Genomic DNA, 24,185 nt, shown 5'->3' with positions numbered 1-24,185 from the left:
AGAGACTTGGGTTCATTCGTCCCACTGTAAAAAGGTTGCTGATCCAGAGAGGTCCCGTGATAAGGAACAGACGGTAGAGGTTGTATCACTGGAGTGTCTGTTCCAGGAAGATTGAGGCGGCACCTGAGCATTGAAAATCACAAGACCAAAAGCAGTTGTCGATCCCCTGTTCCCTTTTATTGTTTTTCTCCAACTTCCCATCCCCTCAAATTATTTTTTTCCCCCTTCTCATCCTTCTCCGTTTCCTCCCACAAGATGGACTTGCCCCAAGAGACTGTGATCCGGATTTTCCTGTTGACCATGATGTTGACCAGAGCAGTCTGTTCCGGCGAGAGTACCAATTGAGGTCGAGAGAGGTTCTGGAATGGGTTCTGATGACAGAGATGGAGGCGTAGTTTTCCAAGAACAACATAATCAACAAGCAAAGGCGAGTATCAGAAAACGATCCGATAACATTGACCATAGAAGGAATTGTGAAGGATTGTTAGCTGAAGAAAACTGTATCTGTAGGCTCTGTAACAATGTCATTGAGGATGGGTGCATTAAGAAATGCCAATCCAGTTTTAATATCCATATGGACCGGCATCCATTGAGTGACTATCACTCCTTAGTGGGTAGTGTGTTAAATAAAACAGATTGTTGGGTATGCTCTCAAGTACCTCAAGGTCATAGCAAATCAGGACTAGTACCATTTCCTTTAACGATAGGGGAGGTACTTGAGTTAAGTGGTGGGAGACCGGTGGACAGGAGGTTTAATATCTCCAGCCCTCCTAGTTTGAAGCTCCACCAATACCATGTGGATAGGTCCCTATTATGTTTTAACATCTCCAATCCCCGAAAGCCGGGAAATTGGGAAGTGTCATGGAGTGATCAAACCATGACCTTTTCGCATAGAGCAGATAGAATGCCTACAGATACAGAGCTTATACGCCACATAGCCAGTAGAGGAAAATCTTTCCGGTATAGGTATACCTTAGGAAATAGGATTACGAGAGTTGGAGAGGTATCACCAGGATACTGTGCACATATCGTACAACCTGATACGTGTACTAAGCAGATGGAAGAATTAGGGTTAGGAGATTTCACATGGAAGGTGTGTAATATGGTTATGTCCTACTCCGTCCCATATGTTCTCCCCGATGATGCATATTTCATATGCGGGAGAAAGGCGTATAAGTGGCTTGCCCCAAACTCTGAAGGATTGTGTTGTATTGGAAAAGTACTGCCTGAAGTAATGACTGTATCACATGACAAAATGAAAGACATACACCGTGTTGCCCAAACTCCTTATACTCACACCCATTACGAGCACGTAGTTAAACGACACCTGATAGAAAGAACAGAGCATCCGGCCTCTGACATGATCCATGAATCCACCGGGATTCAGTTTCTAATCGCGTTAGACATCACTCGCACCGCTAGAGGAGTGTTGAATTATAAATACATATCTGCGCTCGCCAATTTGTTAGATAATATCACTGAAATGTATGATGACACGTTTAGGTATACTGGAAGGGAACTTCAAGCTTATAAAACAGAACTGGTACAGCATAGAATGGTTCTTAATTACCTCACAGCAGTGACAGGCGGATATTGTGTCACACTGGCAACACAATACGGCGTGAAATGTTGCACATATATTACGAATAGCACCGAGGACCCGGTCGAGGTCATAGACCAAAAGATGGACGATATTCTCCAACTGAAGTGGGAATTTCGCAGGAGACACAATCTCACTCTTGCTGCTGTAGGTAATGAGCTGACTGGTTGGGTGTCATGGTTGAACCCGCGAAATTGGTTCTCTGGTTTAGGAGACTGGGCTCAAGGAGTCATAATGGATGTTGGGAAGTTTCTCCTATGTATCTTAGGTGTTATCATAACGATCGGTTTGATATTTAGATGCGGTCAGGCTTTAATGAGGTGCAATCGTCGTACTAGGGTAATGAGTTTAAGGAGCAGGGAAACTGTAATTCCAATGGACTTGATTTATGACCCAAATGTAGAAACAATGATGTGATGAAAATGCGATTTCTACGGTCCGTTTCTTTCACCTGTTTTTCCGTTTCCTCCAAGGTAAAAAGACCCACTTGGACGAGGAATTTGATGAGCCGATATACAGACAACAGAGAGATTAAAGAAGAAGTTTTGACAACCTGATACACAGATTTTTGATGAACTATGCCATGGATCCCCAGTTTCCCTAGAAATTTTAAAATTACGCTAGCCCAACACTTTTGTAAATCTATGGACATTGACAGCTTTTGCTCGCACCTTATGGGCAAAAGCACAAAGAAGACTGCATTCAACAGACACCAAACAAGACCTCAATCGACGAGTGTACATTTACCTGACATAGAATACCACCGTATTTACCGTAATTATGTCTTTTCTTCATTTCTACAACCCTCAGGTAATGACACACATAGTCGATAGGGAATACAGGCACAGATATCAGCAATCACATATCTCCCCCATTCATGTATCATCAACTAAAATGTGCTCCCCCATTTCGTTACAACCAAAGCCGAAAAGAGCTCGGTAAAGTTTGACAGCCCATCCACAGACCCGTACCACGGGATAAGAAGGAATTCAAATGTATACTTCGCAATACCTCGAAGCTTGATTTAAAACACGTACGGCACGATGATACATGACCCCCAAGCACGGATTCATACACACATGCTTCTGCTATCTCACTAGGTCATACCCTTTTCCTACCTTCTCCTCTCCTCCCCTACCCAACCATGTAAATGTATTAACCCCTGACATATATTTTTCTCCTTTTGAAATGTTTTAGAAGGTGGCAGTTATTATTGACTGCCAAAGGGTGGACTGTCAAAGTCAGAAAAATATCTCTATGCACACTACCATATTTGCACCTCACACAGGTCCGTGCTGCGCATGCGTGCGCTCTCCCGTACGTGCGCATACTCACAGTCGCGGGCACCCGCAGGCGCACGGTATGCGTATTTACGGTAGAGTTTATGTGATCGTAGCGTGCGACTCAATCATTACATATTTTCACTATATAATGTATTTTGTAGATCATGGTCCCTTTGATAGATTCTGAAAGTTTAGTTAACATAGCATGTTCCTGAACAGAGAGATCCCTCTTTGTATTGTACGAAGGGTCTAACGGGTCATACAGTGGTGTTTGGTACCCATCGGAAGAGTATTTAAATAGCAATATTCCGGTGTTGGTTTGGAGCGGATTAATCGCTCGTGCGAATAGTTATGGACATAAGAAGTTTATGTCCATTTACTATTATTTGTTCTTATTTAGTCATGCGGCGGGAAACTCAGTGTCCCACCCACCTGAACAGTTGGAAGCAGTCACAGCCCACCTGTATGAATCAACCTATGACCTTTTGTTATAATGCGAAGCCGAATTCCTGTGTCCAATGAACAATGAGATTGTAGGGACCATTGAATTGTATTGTGTGTGGGGCATAAATAGGCAGGCCGACCATATCCAGTTCACTCTCTTCAACGGTTCTCATTGCTGATAATCGGGAGCTGGATATCGAGGCGCATGCGATCGTTTCCCTTTTGTGCGTAAGTGTTTCTCCGCAACTATATTGATCTTCTTGTTATTGTGGGCCAATTTCTCTCTCTCTCTCTCTCTCCTCCTCTTTTTCTCTTATTTTCCTTTAAATAGTAATTGTATTATATTTCCTGTGTAGTTATCTGGTTAGGTAGTCTATGTTATATTGTAGTGTATGATTTGTATTTGTATTAATTCTTTTGCAAGTTTATCATTCAAAATATATACATATTAGGCGTTGGACCCTAAGCCCAGGTATCTGTGTATTTCTTATAGTGTCTAGTATTCTCAGAGCGTCGGTGACGCTAGAACAGCTTTAAAGGTAATAAGGTTATACAGTGTTGCATTTACACTCTATCATCACACTAAGGTTTTACTGCACAATACACTGTTTATGGTTTAGATACAAAGGTTTAACATTGTGTGCGTCAGCGCCGCTGGTGATCTCCTCGTGGTCCCGAGCGTTCGCTACGCTAGAGCTAATCATTACGTTAGTCAGCAGCCAATAGCGTGCCTGCCAGTGATCTCTTGGCCGTGAGCGAACGTGACGCTTGAGCGTCTCGACTACGGCTAAGCGATTGTTACGCAACGTGCGTACCCTTACGGTACTTCATACGTAGATAGCGTACAGTGTTCTTAGACCTCATAAAGGGTATTATATAAGATAAATATTTAGCTTTATCAGTCCGCTTCCCAGTTGTCTACTCTCGGAATGAAGATTGACGGCACCGACGCGTGTTTTTCTGCCCAGAGGATGATTCTTGTTACCTCTGCCATTGCAGCGCTGCTCTTCGTTTCGCCCTGTCGGTTTATGTAAGCCACTGTTGTCACATTGTCCGACTGCACTTGAATGGCCCGATTTCTCAGAAGATGGGCCGCTTGGAGAAGACCGTTGTAGACTGCTCTTAGTTCCAGAATGTTTATCGACAGGCCGGCTTCCATACTTGACCACCTTCCTTGGAAGGTTACCCCTTGAGTGACTGCGCCCCAACCCCGGAGACTTGCATCCGTGGTTAGAAGGATCCAGTCCTGAATCCCGAACCTGCGGCCCTCCAGAAGGTGAGGTAATTGCAGCTACCAGTAGAGTGAAATCCTGGCCTTTGGCGACAGATATCTTCTCTGGTGCATGTGTAGATGGGGTCCAGGAGATCCAGTTGGAAAGACCGAGTGTGAAACCTCTGTACTGCAGAGCCTCGTACGAGGCCACTATCTTCCCCAGAAGGCGAATGCACTGGTGAACTGACACCCAGGCTGGCTTCAGGACATCCCGGACCATCGTTTGAATCACCCACGCCTTTTCCTCTGGAAGAAACACCCTCTGCACCTCCGTGTTGGGGATCATTCCCAGAAAGGACAACCTCCTGGTTGGTTCCAAATGTGATTTTGGAAGATTCAGAATCCAACCATGTTCCCTGAGAAGCTGGGTCGAGAGTGCTATGGACCGTAACAGCTTCTCCTTGGATGATGCCTTTTATCAACAGATCGTCCAGATACGAAATTATGTTCACTCCTTGTCTGTGGAGGAGAATCATCATTTCCGCCATCACCTTGGTGAATACCCTCGGTGCTGTGGTGCGGCCGAATGGGAGGGCCTGGAACTGAAAGTGACTGTCCAACAGTGCGAATCGAAGATAAGCTTGATGCGGCAGCCAAATCGGAATGTGGAGGTATGCATCCTTGATATCCAGGGATACTAGGAATTCCCCCCTCCTCCAGACCTGATATCACTGCCCATAGAGACTCCATTTTGAACTTGAACTCCCTCAGAAAGGGATTTAGTGATTTTAAGTTCAGAATGGGCCTGACTGAACCATCCGGTTTCGGTACCACAAAAAGGTTAGAATAGTAACCTTTTGTTTTGCATTAATTCTGCGCTCCTACCCTGATGCTGCCATCATTCTTCACACCGGCCCCCCGCTTGCTAGGGGTATCGGTGACTCACTCGCCACTGAACTTCAGCTCTGTAAGGGGGTGGCGGCATGCTGCTGGGGTGAGTGGTCCCCTGTGGCGGGGAATGATCTATCCCCTCAGGAGCTCTGTGTCCTGTCAGCGGAGATAGTGGCTCAGACCCCGCAGGGCGGACACTACTTTCCCCCCTTAGTTCCACGAAGCAGGAAGCCTGTTGCCAGCAGCCTCCCTGTAAAATAATAAACTCTAAAAATAAACTTTACTAAACCTGAGTCTGGTAGGATTCCTTGTCTAGGGGGGATGGTGTTTTACTCCTGCAGCATATACAGGACTCTGCGAACTTTATGATGGAAGCCATAAAAGAGATGTGCGTGCATTAAGCAAGCCTCACTGCTATGACAGTGTCGGCACGCAGGGGCTTATGGCTACGCCAGTGGACTACTGATGTGGACTCCGGGAAGGGCGTGGAAGGTCTACCATTCACAGGAGAGGCCTTATTTGGAGACGAACTAGACAAATGGATCTCCAAAGCTACTGCGGGTAAGTACTACATATCTTCCTTCCGCAGCTCCCCCAACCAGGAAAGCTTACTCTGCTTCAAATTTACAGTTCTTTCGGGCAGCCATGTTTAAGGGCAAATCTAGAGGTGCTTCAACAGCCACCAGGGGCAAACCACGGAAACCAGTAACTGCCGGTTTTGAGGACAGAGCTTAGTCTCTGCTTCCTCAAAGCCTTCAGCATGACGGTGGACCGCGATGCCTGGAAGACTGGCAGGCGGGAGCCCTGCTAAAATTCTTCAGTCACATCTGAACAAGTTTGTGCCAGGATCCCTGGGTCATAGATCTTATTTCCTAAGGCTACAGACTGGAGTTCCAAGAGCTCCCACCTCACAGATTCTTCAAATCAGGCTTACCAGTTTCACAAGAGGCAAGTATAACTTTTACAGGACGCCATTCAAAAACTGGTATTGACTCAGGTCATTGTCCCAGTTCCACCTCATCAGCAAAACAAGGGGTACTATTTCAACTTGTTTGTAATACCGAAACCGGACGGTTCAATAAGGCAGTTTCTGAACCTCAAGTTGTTGAACCCGTACTTAAGTGTTCAAATTCAAGATGGAGTCTCTGAGAGTGGTGATCTCAGGTCTGGAGAAGGGGGAATTCCTAGTGTCTCTGGATATCAAGGATGCATACCTTCACATTCCGATCTGGCTGTCTCATCAGGCTTCTCTACGGTTTGCACTGCAGGACTGTCCATACCAGTTCCAGGCCCTGCCATTTGGTCTCTCCACGGCACCGAGGGTGTTTACCAGGGTGATGGCAGAGATGATGTTTCTACTGCACAAACATGGAGTGAAGATTATTCCGTACCTGGACTGTCATCTGACTAGGATCACTGGTGGATTCTGAACCTTTCGAAATCTCACCTAGAGCCGACACGCCGGCTTCCATTCCTGGGAATGATACTGGACGCAGAGTCGCAGAAGGTTCCGTTGGAAAAGGGCATTAGTAATCCAGTCAATGGTTCAGGATGTCCTGATGCCCACCCAGATATCTGTGCGTCTATGCATTCGCATTCTGGGGAAAATGGTGGCCTCTTATGAGGTGCTTCAATATGGTAGGTTTCATGCAAGACCCTTCCAGCTCGATCTGTTGGACAAATGGTGCGGATCGCATCTTCACATGCCCCTGAGGACCCGTCTGTCACCAAAAGCCAAGATCTCTCTTCGGTGGTGGCTACAGAATTCTCACCTCGTCGAGGGTCGGAGGTTCGGTATTCAGAATTGGATTCTGTTAACCACAGACACAAGCCTCAGAGGTTGGGGAGCAGTCACCCAGGGGGTGCAGTTTCAAGGAAGATGGTCAAGTCAGGATGTCGTCCTTCCAATCAACATTATGGAACTCAGGGCCATATACAACACCCTTCTGCAGGCCTCATATCTTCTTCAAGATTAGGCCATTCAGGTGCAGTCGGGCAATGTGACTGCAGTAACGTACATAAACCGACAGGGCAGAACGAAAAGCAGAGCAGCAATGTCAGAGGTGTCAAGAATTCTCCTCTGGGCAGAAAAACACGCTGTGGTGTTGTCAGCGGTCTTCATTCCGGGAGTAGACAACTCGGAAGCAGACTTCCTCAGTAGACACAACCTGCACCCGGGGGAGTGGGGCCTTCACCCGGAAGTGTTTAGGTGCTTGATGCGTTGATGGGGGATATCCACAAATCGACATGATGGCCTCTCGTCTCAATAAGAAGCTCAAGCGGTATTGTTCCAGGTCGAGAGACCTACAGGCAGTGGTGGTAGACGCTCTAACGACTCCATGGGTCTATCAGATGGTGTACGTGTTTCCTCCACTTCCTCTGATCCCAAGAATTCTCAAAAGAATAAAAAGGGAAAAGGTTCAAGCAATACTCATTGCTCCGGACTGGCCAAGAAGGGCCTGGTACACGGACCTTCTGGAGATGCTTCTTGAAGTTCCATGGCCTCTACCTCTTCGCAAGGATCTTCTGCAACAGGGCCCATTCGGCTATCAAGACTTACCGTGGCTACATTTGACAGCATAGCAGTTGAGCAGCTGATTCTAGCCAGCAGAAGGATCCCTGACAAGGTTATTCCGACTATAATGCAAGCCAGGAAGGAGGTAACCTCTAAACATTACCACCGTATTTGGAAGAAATAAGTTTCTTGGTGTGAGAGCAGAAAGTATTCTGTGGTGGAATTTCATCTGGGACGTTTTCTGCTTTTTCTGCAGTCTGATGTGGATGTGGGCCTCCGGCTGGGCTCCATAAAAAGCCCAGATTTCTGCCTCATCCATTGTCTTTCAAAAACAATTGGCTTCTCTCCCTGAGGTTCAGACGTTCTTGAAAGGTGTTCTGCACATCCAACCTCCCTTGGTGCCTCCCACGGCACCTTGGGATCTCAAGTTGGTGCTGCAATTCCTCCAATCGGACTGGTTTGAACCATTACCGAAGGTAGACGTAAAATATCTTACATGGAAGACCGTCACACTGTTGGCCTTGGCTCCGGCGAGGGCGTGTGTCGGAGCTGGGGGCGTTCTCACAAGAGCCCCTATTCAAATTTCCATGAGGATGGAGCTGAACTCAGAACTCGTCAGCAATTTCTTCCTAGGAAGAGGTGTCAGCGTTTTGAAACAACGAACCTATTGTGGTTCTGGTGGTTACGGACACCTCTGCTACTTGAAAGTCTTTGGAAGGGCTTTGAAGGTGTCTGTAAAGAGAACAGCTCGTCACAAAATCGGACGCACTGTTTGTTCTTTTTGATCCCAATAAGATTGGGTGTCCTGCTTCTAAGCAGTCGATTGCACACTGGATCAGGCTCGCTATCCAGCATGCTTTTTCCACGGCAGAATAAGCAAAGCAAACCGGCACCACTGTTATCCTTGAATGGTAGTAGCAAGTCCTAAGGGACAGGTTTTTTTGACCCTAGAAAATACAAATATGAACAAAAAGTGCAGGACTGCACTTATCGTCCAAGTATGGACATTTATTGCGCAATTATCTCTCTATATCTACATACATACATACATACATACATACATACATACATACATACAGTTGTGCTCATAAGTTTACATATCCTAGTAGAATTAGTGATTTTCTGGCCATTTGTCAGAGAATATGAATGATAACTCACAAACTTTTCTTTCACTCATGGTTAGTGGTTAGGTGAAGCCATTTATTGTCAAACAACTGTGTTTACTCTTTTTAAATCATAATGACAACAGAAACTACCCAAATGACCCTGATCAAAAGTTTACATACCATGGAGATTTTGGCCTGATAACATGCACACAAGTTGACACAAACTGGTTTGAATTGCTACTAAAGGTAACCATCCTCACCTGTGATCTGTTTGCTTGTAATCAGTGTGTGTGTGCGCGCGTGTGTGTGTGTGTGTGTGTGTGTGTGTGTGTATATAAAAGGTCAGTGAGTTTCTGGACTCCTGAAAGACCCTTGCATCTTTCATCCAGTGCTGCACTGACGTGTTTGGATTCTGAGTCATGGGGAAAGCAAAAGAATTGTCAGAGGATCTGCGGGAAAAGGTAATTGAACTGTATAAAACAGGAAAGGGATATAAAAAGATATCCAAGCAATTAAGAATGCCAATCAGCAGTGTTCAAACTCTAATTAAGAAGTGGAAAATGAGGGATTCTGTGGAAACCAAATCACGGTCAGGTAGGCCCACAAAAATTTCAGCAACAACTGCCAGGAAAATTGTTTGGGATGCAAAGAAAAATCCACAATTAACTTCAGCTGAAATACAGGACTCTCTGAAAAAAAGTGGTGTGGTTGTTTCAAGATGCACAATAAAGGAGGCATTTGAAGAAAAATGGGCTGCATGGTTGAGTCGCCAGAAGAAAGCCATTACTATGCAAATGCCACAAAGCATCCTGCTTACAATACTCCAAACAGCACAGAGACCAGCCTCAAAACTTCTGGAACAAATTCATTTGGAGTGATGAGACCAAAATTGAACTTTTTGGCCACAGCCATAAACGTTACATTTGGAGAGTCAACAAGGCCTATGATGAAAGGTACACCATTCCTACTGTGAAACACTGAGGTGGATCGCTGATGTTTTGGGGATGTGTGAGCTACAAAGGCACTGGAAACTTGGTCAAAATTGATGGCAAGATGAATGCAGCATGTTATCAGAAAATACTGGAGGAAAATTTGCACTCATCAGCCCGGAAGCTGCGCATGGGACGTACTTGGACGTTCCAACATGACAATGATCCAAAACACAAGGCCAAGTCGACCTGTCATTGGCTACAGTAGAATAAAGTGAAGGTTCTGGAGTGGCCATCTCCGTCTCCTGACCTCAATATCATTGAGCCACTCTGGGGAGATCACAAACGTGCAGTTCAGGCAAGAGCCCAAGAATTTACTGGAACTGGAGGCTTTTTGCCAAGAAGAATGGACAGCTTTACCATCCTGAGAAAATAAAGAGCCTCATTCACAACTACCACAAAATACTTCAAGCTGTCATTGATGTTAAAGGGGGCAATACACGGTATTAAGAACTGGGGTATGTAAACTTTTGATCAGGGTAATTTGGGTAGTTTCTGTTGTCATTATGATTTTAAAAAGAGTAAACACAGTTTGACAATAAATGGCTTCACCCAACCACTAACCATGACTGAAAGAAAAGTTTGTGAGTTATCATTCATATTCTCTGACAAATGGCCAGAAAATCACAAATTCTGCTAGGGTATGTAAACTTATGAGCACAAGTGTGTGTGTGTGTATATGTGTATATATATATATATATATATATATATATATATATATATATATATATATATATATATATATATATATATATATATATATATATATATATATATATATTAATAATAATATAAGATGCCGGGCGGTATCACAAATCAATTAAAAAAATAACACACAATACTAATTAATTCACAACAGATCTGAAGATTTCATATGCAAATGTATTCACTAAAACACCCCTTAATTTCGGCATTAATAACAAACACTCTTAGTGTATAATGCATGCATGTTGAGTATCCCATATCCAAATATTCCAAAATACGGAATTTCTCTGGCTGGGTCCACAGGTTATCCACAGGATAACATTGGGATTTGCCGGAGCGACAGCGGAAATGGCACCAAACGGTCACGAGCTTTCTGGCCTCCCAGGATGCATCGGGGCTTCATCATATAATCCCGCCCACTGACTCGGTCAAATCAGTTTTTTGTTTGGTGCGGCAGGAGCCGGACCATGGTCACAGGGCTGCTGTTAATAAAGCAGCCTGAAGCTTTTATTATTTTATTTTTATAGTCTTACTATGTTTTTTGAGTGACTTTTCTTAATAGCGTCTTAAACGCAAACTAGAAAGAGTTGCTCCAACAACTCCCCACCGGGTCGCAACAATGCTTACCTTCGCGGTACAGTGCTGTCTCGACGGGCGTATGTGTCTGATGTTCTAGCAGGTCCAGCAGACGTAACCAGGCTGTGGCCGGAGCATGGGGAGAAGGTACGTCTATGGATTTCCTCTTACTAGGGGTTCCAGACACAGCTACACTGTATTGGTGGAGACTACAAACAGTGTGTTGGTGCGACAGCGCTACGCTCTAGGGATCATAGGCGCCAGGACTAGGTAGAGGCCGCGATCCTTAGAGTTTAAGTCAACAGGGGGAATTAGACGCTCTCCTGGCTGCCCCTCCCCCAAGTTCATGACCAGTTTCCACGCGTCTCCCGTCCATGAATTGAATGACCTCACTTCCGTCTCAGACGCTACCACGAGGGTACTCGGTCGCAGCTTAGACGCTGCGGTTGTGTACACTAGCTTGCCGGACCGAGTCGCAGGCCTTAGCGTCTGCATACACGTGGCATACACTGAGCGTCCGTGTCCGTTAGTGAGCGTCCGTGTCTTTCATCAGTTATCAGAACGGCAGTGTACACCAGTAGTGTCTGAATCCACTCAGCGTCTTGCGAGTGTATTTGATGGATATGGAAGTGTGGTGAGTCTCCCTGTATCCCGCTCTATGGAGGAAGGGCTATACAGTACTAAAAATTCTCTCTACTGGTTAGTATGAATTGTTAATTTTGGTACATATTGCATATGAGACTTGTATATTATTGTTGTTTCTGCATGTTTTGTTTGAAAAAAACCCAGTTAAAAACAAATACAATTTTCCTACTTACTTGTAAGTTATTATGATGGTGATTTGTATTCTCATATGGCAATGTTTAATGTTTTAACATGTGACTGACTGCTAGTATGTGTGCTGACTTTGTTGTCAGTCCTGTTCTGAACCTCAATTCAGGTGCACGGTTGTGGTCAGATTGATCTCACTTCTATATATTATTTATATATAGGTGATTTTCAGTCACAAATTGTGTAGTCATAAACAGAATATTACCAATGTCTGTGAGTGGCAAAAGTGACGAGGAGAATTTATCAGGGACTCCTACATTCCTAACATGTTTATCTTGTAAAACAGGGTTAATTGGTATAGGCCAGTTGGGCACTTATGAGGGGTTATGTGCAAACTGTTTTGCTTTTCAGCAAAGTAAAAAACAGGAATTGGTTCAACAACCAGCAGAGCCACTATGGAGTATGTTCGCACAGACTTTGTCTTCAATAGCGGACAGGTTAACTCCGGCAGCACCACCCGAGGGGATAGGTTACACTATTAACCCATACATGCAGCTCCCTTCCTACGGTTTGGTTCCAGTAGCCTCTACAAGTAACCAAGGGACAGGTAAGACTAAGACAGATGCGTCTATGTGGCAGACTACACAAGACGATACAACAGATGATGATACAGTATATTCAAATACTCTGTATGATGATCAGTCGCAGAGTTTTAGTTCAGAGGATGTAGCTGAACTTATTGATGCTATGAAGGCTGTTCTCTCTTTGGAGGAATCAGCCAAAACAGTGTCAAAATCTAAAGCACCTGTGTTTAAACGAAAAAAGACAGTTACAACTGAATTCCCAGCGTCAGATGATCTGACGGAAATGATGGAAGAATCTTGGGCGACGCCCAGTAAAAAGTATAAGATTCTGAAAAAATGGTATTCTTATTATCCATTTCCAGCTGCGGATTGTTTGAAAAGAGAAGTTCCTCCGAAAGTAGATGCACATGTGCTGCGACTTGTGCATACATCTGCTTTACCACTGTCATCTACCTCACTAAATGATGTCACAGACAGAAGGGTAGATAGCTTTTTGAAAAATATATTTTCTCTGCTATGGCTTTGGCCTGCATAGCAAAGGCAATGGGCGAATGGATAGAGCAGGCATGTCCAAACTGCGGCCCTCTAGCTGTTGTGAAACTACATAACCCAGCATGCCCTGACACAGTTTTGCTGTGAGAGAATGCTAAAGCTGTGTCAGGGCATGCTGGGATGTGTAGTTTCTCAACAGCTGGAGGGCCGCAGTTTGGACATGCCTGGGATAGAGGAACTAGAGAATGGCCTCTCTCCTCCTAATAGGGAGCAAGAGTATCATTTAAGCCGTTTAAGACAAGCTGCCCAATATTTGGAAGAAGCAGCAATTGATATGGGTACGATTGCTTCTAAAGCATCAGCCTTGACAGTAGCCGCTCGTAGAGCAGTTTGGCTACGCACTTGGAAAGCAGATGCTGAATCCAAGAAAGAAGTGGAAGCATTACGTTTCATTGGTAATATATTGTTTGGAAAACAATTGTCTGATATTCTAGAATCGGAAGCTGAATCGAAGGTCCGATTTCCGGCTAGTTATAACCCTAAGACTAGGGATTCAAAGTTTCGTCCATTTCGATGGCAAAGCGAAAGCTAAAGAGGAGTCTAAGCAACCCCAGTTCGATAGATCGGCCAGGGGTAGGAAGCAATGGGCTAGTAGAAAGCCAGCTTCCAAGCCTGAACAGAAACCCTCAGCCTGAAGAGACGGGCCTCCGCCTCGAGGACTCCAGGGTTGTGGGCCGACTCCTTCATTTTGCACACATATAGCAACAGTCGACAACAGATGCTTGGGTGCAGAAGGTGGTATCTCGCGGGTATGGGTTCCCATTCAGGAGGCAGCCTCCCCAAAGATTTTTTTGCACCAGCCTGTCTCGTATAGAGTCGAAGGCCAATGCCCTGCAAGAAGCAGTCCAAAAATGACTGCAGTCAGGTGTGATTGTCCCAATACCTCCATCACAAAGGGGACAGAGTTTTTACTCCAATCTATTTTTGATTCAGAAGCCAAATGGGTCATTCCGACCAATTTTCAATCTCAAAATGTTAAACAAATACATTTGGATTCCAAGGTTCCACATGGAGACATTACGCTCCATAATGTTGGCTATTACATGGTATCTCTGGATATACAGCATGCTTACCTACATGTGCCTATAGCAAGGTCTCATCAAAGTTACCTCAGGTTTGCCATCCTCCAGGAACATTTTCAGTTCCAAGCCTTGCCCTTCGGGCTAGCAACAGCACCCAGAGTGTTTAACAAAATTATGGTGGTTATGGCAGCTTATCTTCGCAAGCAGGGGATAAGAATATTTCCATACCTCGATGACCTGTTAATCCTAGCACATTCGCAGGAGTTACTTTTGAGCCATCTTCAACAGACAGTAGTTTGTTTACAGAGGGTGGCTCATAAACTGGGAAAAGTCGTCTCTGAATCCGTCACAGCGGATGGTTCATTTGGGGGCCATATTGGATTCAGGTCTACAGAGAGTTTTCTTACCAGAGAAAAAGATAATCAAGGTGCAGGTCATGACTCAGGAAGCGTTGCACACTCAGACAATATCTGTCCATGCAGCAATGCGACTGTTGGGTCTGATGGTATCGACCCTCTACATGGTGGAATATGCGCAATTCCACTACAGACCATTACAGCACCTTATTCTGACCAAATGGAACGGAAATCATCAGATAATAAAAAAGCATATGATAAAGTTTCCAGTAAACGCGTGGTGGCTATAGACAGACCATTTAAACAAGGGGAGACCCTTTTGGATAAAAGAATGGCTAGTCCTGACAACAGATGCCAGTCTTCAAGGCTGGGGAGCGGTACTCGAAAGCCTTTGGTTCCAGGGAAAATGGTACATAAGGGAAAGTCGCCTGCCAATAAATCTGTTGGAAATAAGGGCCATTTTATATGGCTCTAGTTCAGGCAAAGGACAGTCTGCAAGGAAGACCGGTCCAGATTCGCTCAGACAATGCAACAGCAGTAGCGTACCTCAATCATCAGGGAGGAACTCACCGCAAAAGATTGATGGAGGAAGTAACTCCCATACTAAGATGGGAAGAACTCCATCTTCCAGCATTGTCAGCAGTGTTTGTTCCAGGTATACTGAACTGGGAAACAGATTTTCTCAGTCGACACACCATTCAGGAAACAGAATGGGCGTTGCACCCAGAAGTGTTTCAGACGATAGTGAACAGATGGGGTCTACCAGAGAGAGATCTCATGGCGTCTCATCTAAACAACAAAGTTCCGAGGTACGGATCAAGAACAAAGGATCCCGGAGCGGTCCTTGTAGATGCACTGTCAGTAAAATGGAAATTTCATCTGGCGTATCTGTTCCCTCCAATCTCTGTTACCTAAAGTAGTGAGAAAAATAAAGCAAGCAAAGGGAGCCATAATTCTAATAGCTCCAGCTTGGCCAAGAAGGCATTGGTACACAGAACTGCTGAGAATGTCCGTGGAAGCGTCCAGATCTGCTAATGCAGGGTCCTTGTTGTCACAGCCATCTGGATCGTCTGTCTTTTGACGGCGTGGCTGTTGAAACCTCTATCTTAGAAGCTAGAGGATTTTCAAAACAAGTAATTCAAACTATGCTAAGAGCAAGAAAGCCTTCTTCAGCTCGTATTTATCATCGAATATGGCAAGTCTATATTCCTTGGTGTAGTGAAAAAAGTTTGAATCCAAGATCTTTTAAAGTATCCAGGATTTTGGATTTCCTTCAAGCAGGATTGGATAAGGGTTTGAAAGTAGCTTCCTTGAGAGTTCAAGTATCAGCGTTAACTGTATGGTTTCAGCGAAAGATTGCTGATTTACAAGATGTGCGTACTTTCTTTCAGGGAGTTGTACACATTCAACCTCCATTTGTTCCTCCTGCAGCTCCCTGGGATTTGAATCTAGTACTTTAATTCCTTCAGGGACCTCCGTTTGAACCACTTAAGAGAGCAGATCTTAAATGGTTAACGGCTAAAGTACTCTTTCTACTGGCAATGGCCTCAGCTAGAAGAATATCAGATTTAGGAGCGCTGTCGTGTAAGTCTCCTTTCCTAAGTTTTTTTTCCAGATAAAGCAGTTCTCAGAACTAGATCTGGTTATCTTCCGAAGGTGGTTTCAAAGTTTCACCTTAATGAAGAGATTGTAGTCCCAGCTTTTCAGGTATCGGGACTTTCTGCGGGAGAAGCGTCGCTGGACGTAGTCCGAGCATTAAGAATCTACATAGATCGTACTAGTGCCATCAGAAAAACAGATTCACTCTCTCTCCATCCTCTATGGATTTCATAGAAGAGGATGGCCTGCTAGTAAACGGATGCTGGCAAAAGGGCTCCGAATGGTAATATCAGAAGCTTATACTCATGCAGATCTCCCTACTCCGGCTAATGTCTCTGCTCACTTTACACGTAAGGTAGGTCCTTCATGGGCAGCACAACAGGGTGCTTCAGCAGAACAGATTTGTAAGGCAGCCACATGGTCTTCCATAAACACATTCATCAGACATTATGCCTTGGATACTTTTGCCTCTCATGGCGCAGAATTCGGGTGAAAGGTCCTCCTGTGTAATCAGGAGCGTCCCCACCACTAAAACTGGCTTTGGGAATCCCAATGTTATCCTGTGGATAACCTGTGGACCCAGCCAGAGAAATAGACGTTATGGTAAGAACTTACCGTTGATAACGTGATTTCTCTTATGTCCACAGGGATCACACCCTGACGCACCTGATTTGAGTATCTTGACAATCACTAAACCTCTTCCCTCTTGTATGGAAGGGTGTGCATGTGTGTTCTTATCGCCTAAATAGGTTTCTACCTGATGCTCCTGCCTAATCGCTGTGGAAAGAACTGATTTGACTGAGTCAGTGGGCGGGATTATATGGTGAAGCCCCGATGCATCCTGGGAGGCCACAAAGCTCGTGACAGTTTGGTGCCATTTCCGCTGTCGCTCCGGCATATCCCAATGTTATCCTGTGGATACCTGTGGACATATGAGAAATCACGTTATCAACGGTAAGTTCTTACCATAACGTCTATTTTTTGAGTGAGACTGAGATAGTGAAACATTTGTTTTCTGATGGCTCAATGTACACAAACTTAGTTTTAATAACTTTTTGCATTAAACAATTGGATAAAATGACCTTCAGGCTGTGTGTATAAGGTGTATATGAAACACAAATGCATTCTGTGCTTAGACTTAGGTCCCATCACCAGGATATCTCATTAAGGTATGTAATTATTCCAAAATACGGAAAAATTCAAAATACTTCTGGTCCCAAGCATTTTGGATAAGGGATACTCAACCTGTATAAAGGTGGATGTGTATGTATGTATGTATGTATGTATGTATGTGTATATATATATATATATATATATATGTGTATGTAGGGGTTAATGAACTTATTAGTCTCTAGTTAGGGCTTGTAATACGTTCTTCCGGACTCTCTATATTTATGGCCAACCTGCAGTATACCTAGATTATGGACGCCTGCAATACACAGCAAGCTTTATATAGAAATTATTTGGTCACACAATGAGAGTGGATGGTCACAACTAATCACATGCAAATGAGCAGCCATATTGGCAGGGTTTATAAACCCCTACCAGCAGGTCTGTTAGCACCTTGAAAAAGTTGCTTGAACACAACGAAAACGCGTCGGTGAGACCTGCTGTTCTGTGTTCACTTTCTTCAATTTACATTTTGGAAGACTCTAACCTGGAGCAAAGTCCCCAGTGCAACACGCCTTTGGACCCTACCTAAGGAGAGATCTCTTCACACCGTGGAATTCCTATTGCATCACCAATCGAGCAAAAGCCAATTGCGGACGCAGATCCGCTTAAATACCTTGAGAGACGCTGTTGGTAATTATTACTCACAGTTGTGATTTGCATGGGCCTTTTAAGACCAAGGGGACTGTTTATTGGAACAGGTTTATTGAACTTTTCTTCATTTGTGATCATTTGAAATTGGGAGGAGCACTGCTCACTTTATGTATCCACTTTCTCAAACACATTTTAAAAGTGTGCATTTTGCATACCGTTTTTATATTCTGCTCAATTTTATCTCATTAAATTGTGTTAATATTGTGACCTACCTTCTCATTTGTGACCTATAAGCACTACTTGCTTTCTTGTGTTCATATTTTCTTTGGGGTCTGACCAACCCCTTTTGTGTATAGCTGCCGTGATAAAGAGGTTCAACTAGCGCCAAGAGCAAATTACCTTAGGGTAATTTTTTTCACATTTTGCATTTGTTATAAAAAGTGCTGTATTCTGCCTGTGAGATGGCTCTTGGGTCCAGTCATGGAGTAAGGTGGAACAGAACAGGTATGCTAGCTATCGGTGCTACACTAAAAGGCCCCATACACTACCGCGAAATGTCCGTCTGACATGTCGTGGTCGATGACCCTTGGCAGCCTCCCGGGGGGCAGGATCGCCCAAGATACATCATATGCTGTCCTTTTGCATACAATGTATCTTGGGTGATCCCAGCCATGTCTGCGTGGTCGGACCAGATTGAATGTGCAGCACATTCAATCTTGAGGATCGGATGCTCACGGAAACGCGCATCGGATCGAAAACGCCTTCAAAATGCCCGACTTCATCCGATATATATCAGGCCGAATGTTCGAAATTGGATAAAATCGGGCATTATTGTCCTAGTGTATGGGGGCCCTTAAGTATTATGAGACGTGACTCTGAGACAAATACAGCGTAGAGTGTCATCCTTATACTAAAGTTAACTTATCAGGCAGCGTGTTTTCAATTTCCCACCCAAATCTAACTCTCTACCCCCCCCCCCCCCCACCTCCCACCTGCAGTGTACATAGTTTTGCTCATTAGCTAACAAATTTGATGCTGTGATCAGGTCTGAATTAGGCCCAGAGTGTGGAGAGAACAGTTGAGTCTGACATGCAAACAGTGAACTTCAGGAACAAAGGAGAGAGGACTTTGGTGGGGGAAAGATGATATTTATTGGATTCACTGGCTCCTCCATGAAGGGGATAGATGGCTGACAGAAAGCAGGGTAGATTTGTGTGATGTCAAATACAGGTTGTATTGTAGGCCAAAGGAGTCGATAAGCTCTCTAAGAAAAGAAGTATGTAGAGAGAGGAGATGTAGACAAAGGACAGAACCTTGAGGGACATCGACGGAGGTGAGCTTGGTAAGTGGATGTAGGTGTGGAGACAAAAAAAGTAGCAGTTAGGCAAGCTGGAGGTGAGCCATGATTGTGCCAATATGCAGAGGCCATTAGAGTGGGTGGTTTGCAGGGGGTGGTCACTGATGTCAAAAGTGGCTGTGAGGTCAAGGATAGAGAAATGTCCCTTTGGCTGTAAGGAGGTCAATAGTAACATTAAAGATGGCAGTTTTGGTGAAGAAACCGAAAACCGTTTGAGTGGTTAATGGAAGTAGTGGTAGGAGAAGATGTTAGGGAACTGGCTGTAAACAACCTACTCAGTGAGCCTAAAGTAGGAGGGAGGTGGGGCAGAAGTTAGTAAGAGTTGAGCGACCAAAGGAAGGTTTCTTAAGAAATGAGAAGACAAGGATGTGTTTAAAGGATAAGGGGATGGTACCAGTGGTGAGGGATAAATTGAGCAAGGAGTTGAGAGGGGATGCGGTTGAGGGGCCAAGTGGGGGGTGGGCAGTAGGAAAGGATGAAGCAAACTTCAACATTTGTGATGTGGGGGTAGGGATACCTATTCTTTAGTCACGGTATAGGTTTATGGGTGTGGGGACTGAGGAAAAGATTGTTTAGCAAATGGGAGTGCAAAACTATAGGAGGATCAAATGATTTTGAAGTGAAGAATGTCTGCTAGAGAGCACGATTCTCCCAGAGACAGAGCGTAGTAGGAGAGCACTTTTGGAGAATGCAATTCAGAGAGGATTGCTAAGGTTGTGGCGGAATCCATCATAGTCTGATAGTTACAGCTAGGGCTGCAGAGGCAAGATGAACATAGGTGAGGGCATGAGAGGAAGGTAATAGAGGAGGAGAACTAAGGATTTTGTTGAGTAAGCTGTCAGTCTTAATATTGGTGGCTAAAAATGCTTTTGTTTTGCAAGCAGTTGTTAATTTTATGAACTGTAGTAGTACCCTAATTCACATTGTCACATTAAAGGGCTGCCATACAGTAACCCCAATTCACATTGTGACTAGAGATGAGCGGATTCGGTTTTACTCTGTTCTTAAAACGGCATCTTATTGGCTCACGGATGTCTTGTGTTTTGGATAGCCAATCAGATGCCGTTTTGAGAACCAAGTGTCCCTAGTTCATATTATGCCATACTATAGTGCTCCAATTCATATTGTGCTAATTTAATTCTCCAGTTCATATTATGTGACATTATATTCCCCTCCAGTTAATTTTTTACAGCATTACAATGAGCAGGTCCAGGGGGTGTAACTATGTATTTTGTAGGCCCCAAGGCAAATGTTTGTAAGGGCACCTATGTACCATCCAATGGGGAAAATGTATATAACACATGTTACTGTGACAAGGAAGGTCGGTTCCCCTCTGCTCTGGGTTCCCTGCACCTACGGTAGCTATGCCCTTGCTAATTTGTCATACTATTCTGCTGGGCAGGTCTTTAATAGGTTTTTATGTACACTGTTTTTTCCTTCCTCATTTCCTAAACTTGTCTTTGCAAATCCACTGCTCAGTCATGACGTTCATCCAGTCAGCTGTTTTGTCCGCTTGTTTTCATCTTTGTCTCCTTACCTCCTCTTCTATCCCTATCCCAATTCCCCATCGCCCTCCCACTTGTATGATTTCCCTTGACCAAGGACTTCAAGGGCTTTGTCCTAACACTGTCTTCTCCATCTCTTCTGTCTTCACTACAATATCCACTTCCTAGTTTCACATGTTCCTATGGGATCCCGGTGGTCATAAGACCAACGCTGGGATACCGATGGTGACCGCAGCGTGTCTCCTCGCGGGCTCCCTGCGCTTCAGTTCCGACGGCAAGCGTTGTTGGTCACACTAATTTAATTTATTCCCCCCCGGGGGGTGGTGGGGTGTGTGGTTTGGGTAGAGCAGGGATTCCGGGCCCCGGTTGGGATTATGACTGCTGGGTTTCCCTTGGATGTCGGGATTTTGGCGTCTGTATCCTGAGCATCGGGGATCTAACTGCTTCTTGTTCCTAAACCACCTAAACATCTGCTTTGACAGAACAGCTGTACATCCCTCTTCTCCATTCCATTCATTGATATTGGGGGGGGGGGGAGGGGGGGGTAGGATGTATCAAGCCTTGGCGAGAGAGTGCAAAAGTTGCCCAAAGTAACCAGTCGGCTTCTGTCATTTATTTAGCACAGTCTTTGAGATGTCAGAAGCTGATTGGTTGCTTTGAGCAGCTACTCCATTTTATTTCTGCCCTTACTGTAGTGTCTCTAGCCTAGAGAAATAAACGACCCTGTTCTCGATGAACACATAACCATTTTTCCTACACCCATTTCTCAGCTAGTTATTACCTTTTGTAGGCTCCGGCTACCTGTGAGGTGTAGCACATGATCATACTTAAGGATTACAGCGTTATTCCCTGGAATCCTTTGCGAGGATCACCCATCTACCTGTAACTCTGGGCCTAATTCAGACCTGATCGCAGCAGACAAACAAATTTTGTTAGCTAATGGGTAAAAACCATGTGCACTGCAGGGGAGGAAGATATAACATGTGCAGAGAAAGTTAGATTTGGGTGGGTTATATTGTTTCTGTGCAGGGTAAATGCTGTCTGCTTTATTTTTACAGTGCAATTTAGATTTCAGTTTGAACACACCCCACCCAAATCTAACTCTCTGCACATGTTATACCTGCTTTCCCTGCAGTGCACATGGTTTTGCCCATTGGCTAACAAATTTGCTGCTGTGATCAGATCTGAATTAGGCCCTTTCTCAGTTGTACTGATTGGCCTTCCCAATAATATAACTGGGCATACACTATACAACTATCTGGCAGATAATCCTGTGGTTGGAATGAAAACCTGGTAATGGATGAAAGCAACTGACAATTGACCAAATTGGAAAAAAAACTGTCCGTGATTTAGCAAATTTGTTTGGTAGCAAATGGTCGATTTGTCCATTGCTTTCATCCATTACTGGGTTTTCATTCCAACTACAGATTATCTGCCAGATAATTGTATAGTGCACAGGTTCTCAAACTTGGTCCTCAGGACCCCACACAGTGCATGTTTTGCATGTAACCCAGCAGGTGCACAGGTGTATTAATTACTCACTGACACATTGTAAAAGGTCCACAGGTGGAGCTAATTATTTCACTTGTGAGTCTGTGAGGAGACCTGCAAAACATGCACTGTGTGGGGTCCTGAGGACCGAGTTTGAGAACCTGTGGTATAGTGCATGCCCAGTTTATGTCGGTGTGATCCATGATGTGCAGAGACTGATTACCTAGCAGCCCTGAGTAGCCAGATTCTTGTGCTGTAACATGAGAAATGTGTGTTACATAGGATGCTGAGCAAAATGGATACTTGCTGTAGGTCATACTTAACAAATTGTATTGGGTCATTATTTGCGAGACAATACAAAGACTTTCTAAATCTGTTCACTCTCATTTTTTATTTCATATTTATATCCACAGGCCGAGCAGCGAAAACCTTTCCTCTGCAGTAATAGATGGAGTGACTGCTCTTGAGTCCAAATACCATGGTATGTAACAATTCAGATTACATTAGATGTTTGAATGTTGCCATCTGAATCTGTATGCATGTATTAGGTACAGTTATGTCATATTGGGGTAGATGTATGAAGCCGTGAAAAGAGTGGAGAAGTTGCCCATGGCAACCAATCACCTTTAAGATAGCATTTATCAAGTGCATCCTATAAAATTTGTAGCAGCTGATTGGTTGCCATGGGCAACTTCTACACTGGCTAACTTCTCCACTTTTTTTTTTCTTTACTGCTTCATACACCCATAGCCTGCAAGTGACCCTCTTTACACTATTGTCTATGCAGAGATGAGGTTATTAATGTGTAAATAAGCTGTCATTTTAGAATCTTAATAGTCTTCCATCTCTCTTTCAAGATTATGGTCTAGTGACTACACCACAGCTGCACTATATTATCTGCTGTCGCAACACAAATGGAGAATATGGGGATCCAACTGTTGAAGGATATTACCAAAAACTGTCAAAAGCATTTCATGAATTAGTCAAAGAGGTAATTATTTTTAAAATTCTAAAACAAAGGCTTTGCATTGAAACCACATAATCAATAAATGCCAGCATGAATTGGGGTGTGTTCAGGTGTAAGTAAGGTCATGTGATATGAGAACCTTGTCTCATGTCACAATTCTGAGGATGTAACTTCTGGCTTTTTATGTATCCAATGCCTATAGGCAATAACTGGGTTTTGTATACAGTGACTGCAGGATGAAGCACACTGTAACCCATTAAGAGGTCTATGGGGTCTATTTACTATGCCTAGGATGGAGATAAAGTGGACGGCGATAAAGAACCAACCAGCTCCTACCTGTCATTTTCAAGTACGGCCTGTGACATGGCAATTAGGAGCTGACTGACTCGTACTTTTATCTCCGTCCACTTTATCTCCATCCAAGGCTTCGTAAATAGATCCTATGTACTAAGCTGTGGAGAGAGCTAAAGTACCAGCCAACCCACCCCTAACTGCCATGTTACAGGCTGTGTTTGAAAAAAAGACAGTTAGGAGCTGATTAGTACTTTGGGGTAGATGTGTAAAGGCTCGATATGGGGTAGAAGTGTTATCAGCGCTGTAATACGGCTTCTTCCCCATGATCGAGTAGATTAGTGCAAGGTGAAGCCCCAGTCTATTTTGACGCTGCCATCTAGAAGAAGGCACGCTGATATGCGGGGGCAGTGTATGAATGGTCAGTGACACTGAACATTCCGACACCTGAAGCTGTATATTTCGACAGCTGCAGTTGTCATTGCCCATACACCACAGCAGGGACAGCGTTGTCCCTGGCTGTCGGAGCTGTCACTACCCCGCTGTAACATCCGCGATGTTCATATATCTTGGCTCTGCTGCTTCGCTTGCTCCAGCCAATTGG

General features: G+C 44.3%; 1 protein-coding gene across 2 annotated transcripts in view; it reads left to right on the top strand.

Moving 5' to 3' along the window:
* Nucleotides 1-24,185, top strand: part of PGM3 (phosphoglucomutase 3) — a 118,011-nt gene that overhangs the window by 21,412 nt on the left and 72,414 nt on the right. For both annotated transcript variants that reach the window (XM_063916898.1, XM_063916897.1), the window contains exons 4-5: nt 22,737-22,804; nt 23,181-23,314. In XM_063916898.1, coding sequence (XP_063772968.1) covers nt 22,737-22,804; nt 23,181-23,314 — 202 coding nt within the window. The remainder of the gene's footprint in view (nt 1-22,736; nt 22,805-23,180; nt 23,315-24,185) is intronic.

This window comes from Pseudophryne corroboree, chromosome 4 (genome assembly GCF_028390025.1).
Source record: "Pseudophryne corroboree isolate aPseCor3 chromosome 4, aPseCor3.hap2, whole genome shotgun sequence".
In the NCBI taxonomy this organism is placed as follows: Eukaryota; Metazoa; Chordata; class Amphibia; order Anura; family Myobatrachidae; genus Pseudophryne; species Pseudophryne corroboree.
This window is presented reverse-complemented; position numbering and strand designations above follow the sequence as displayed.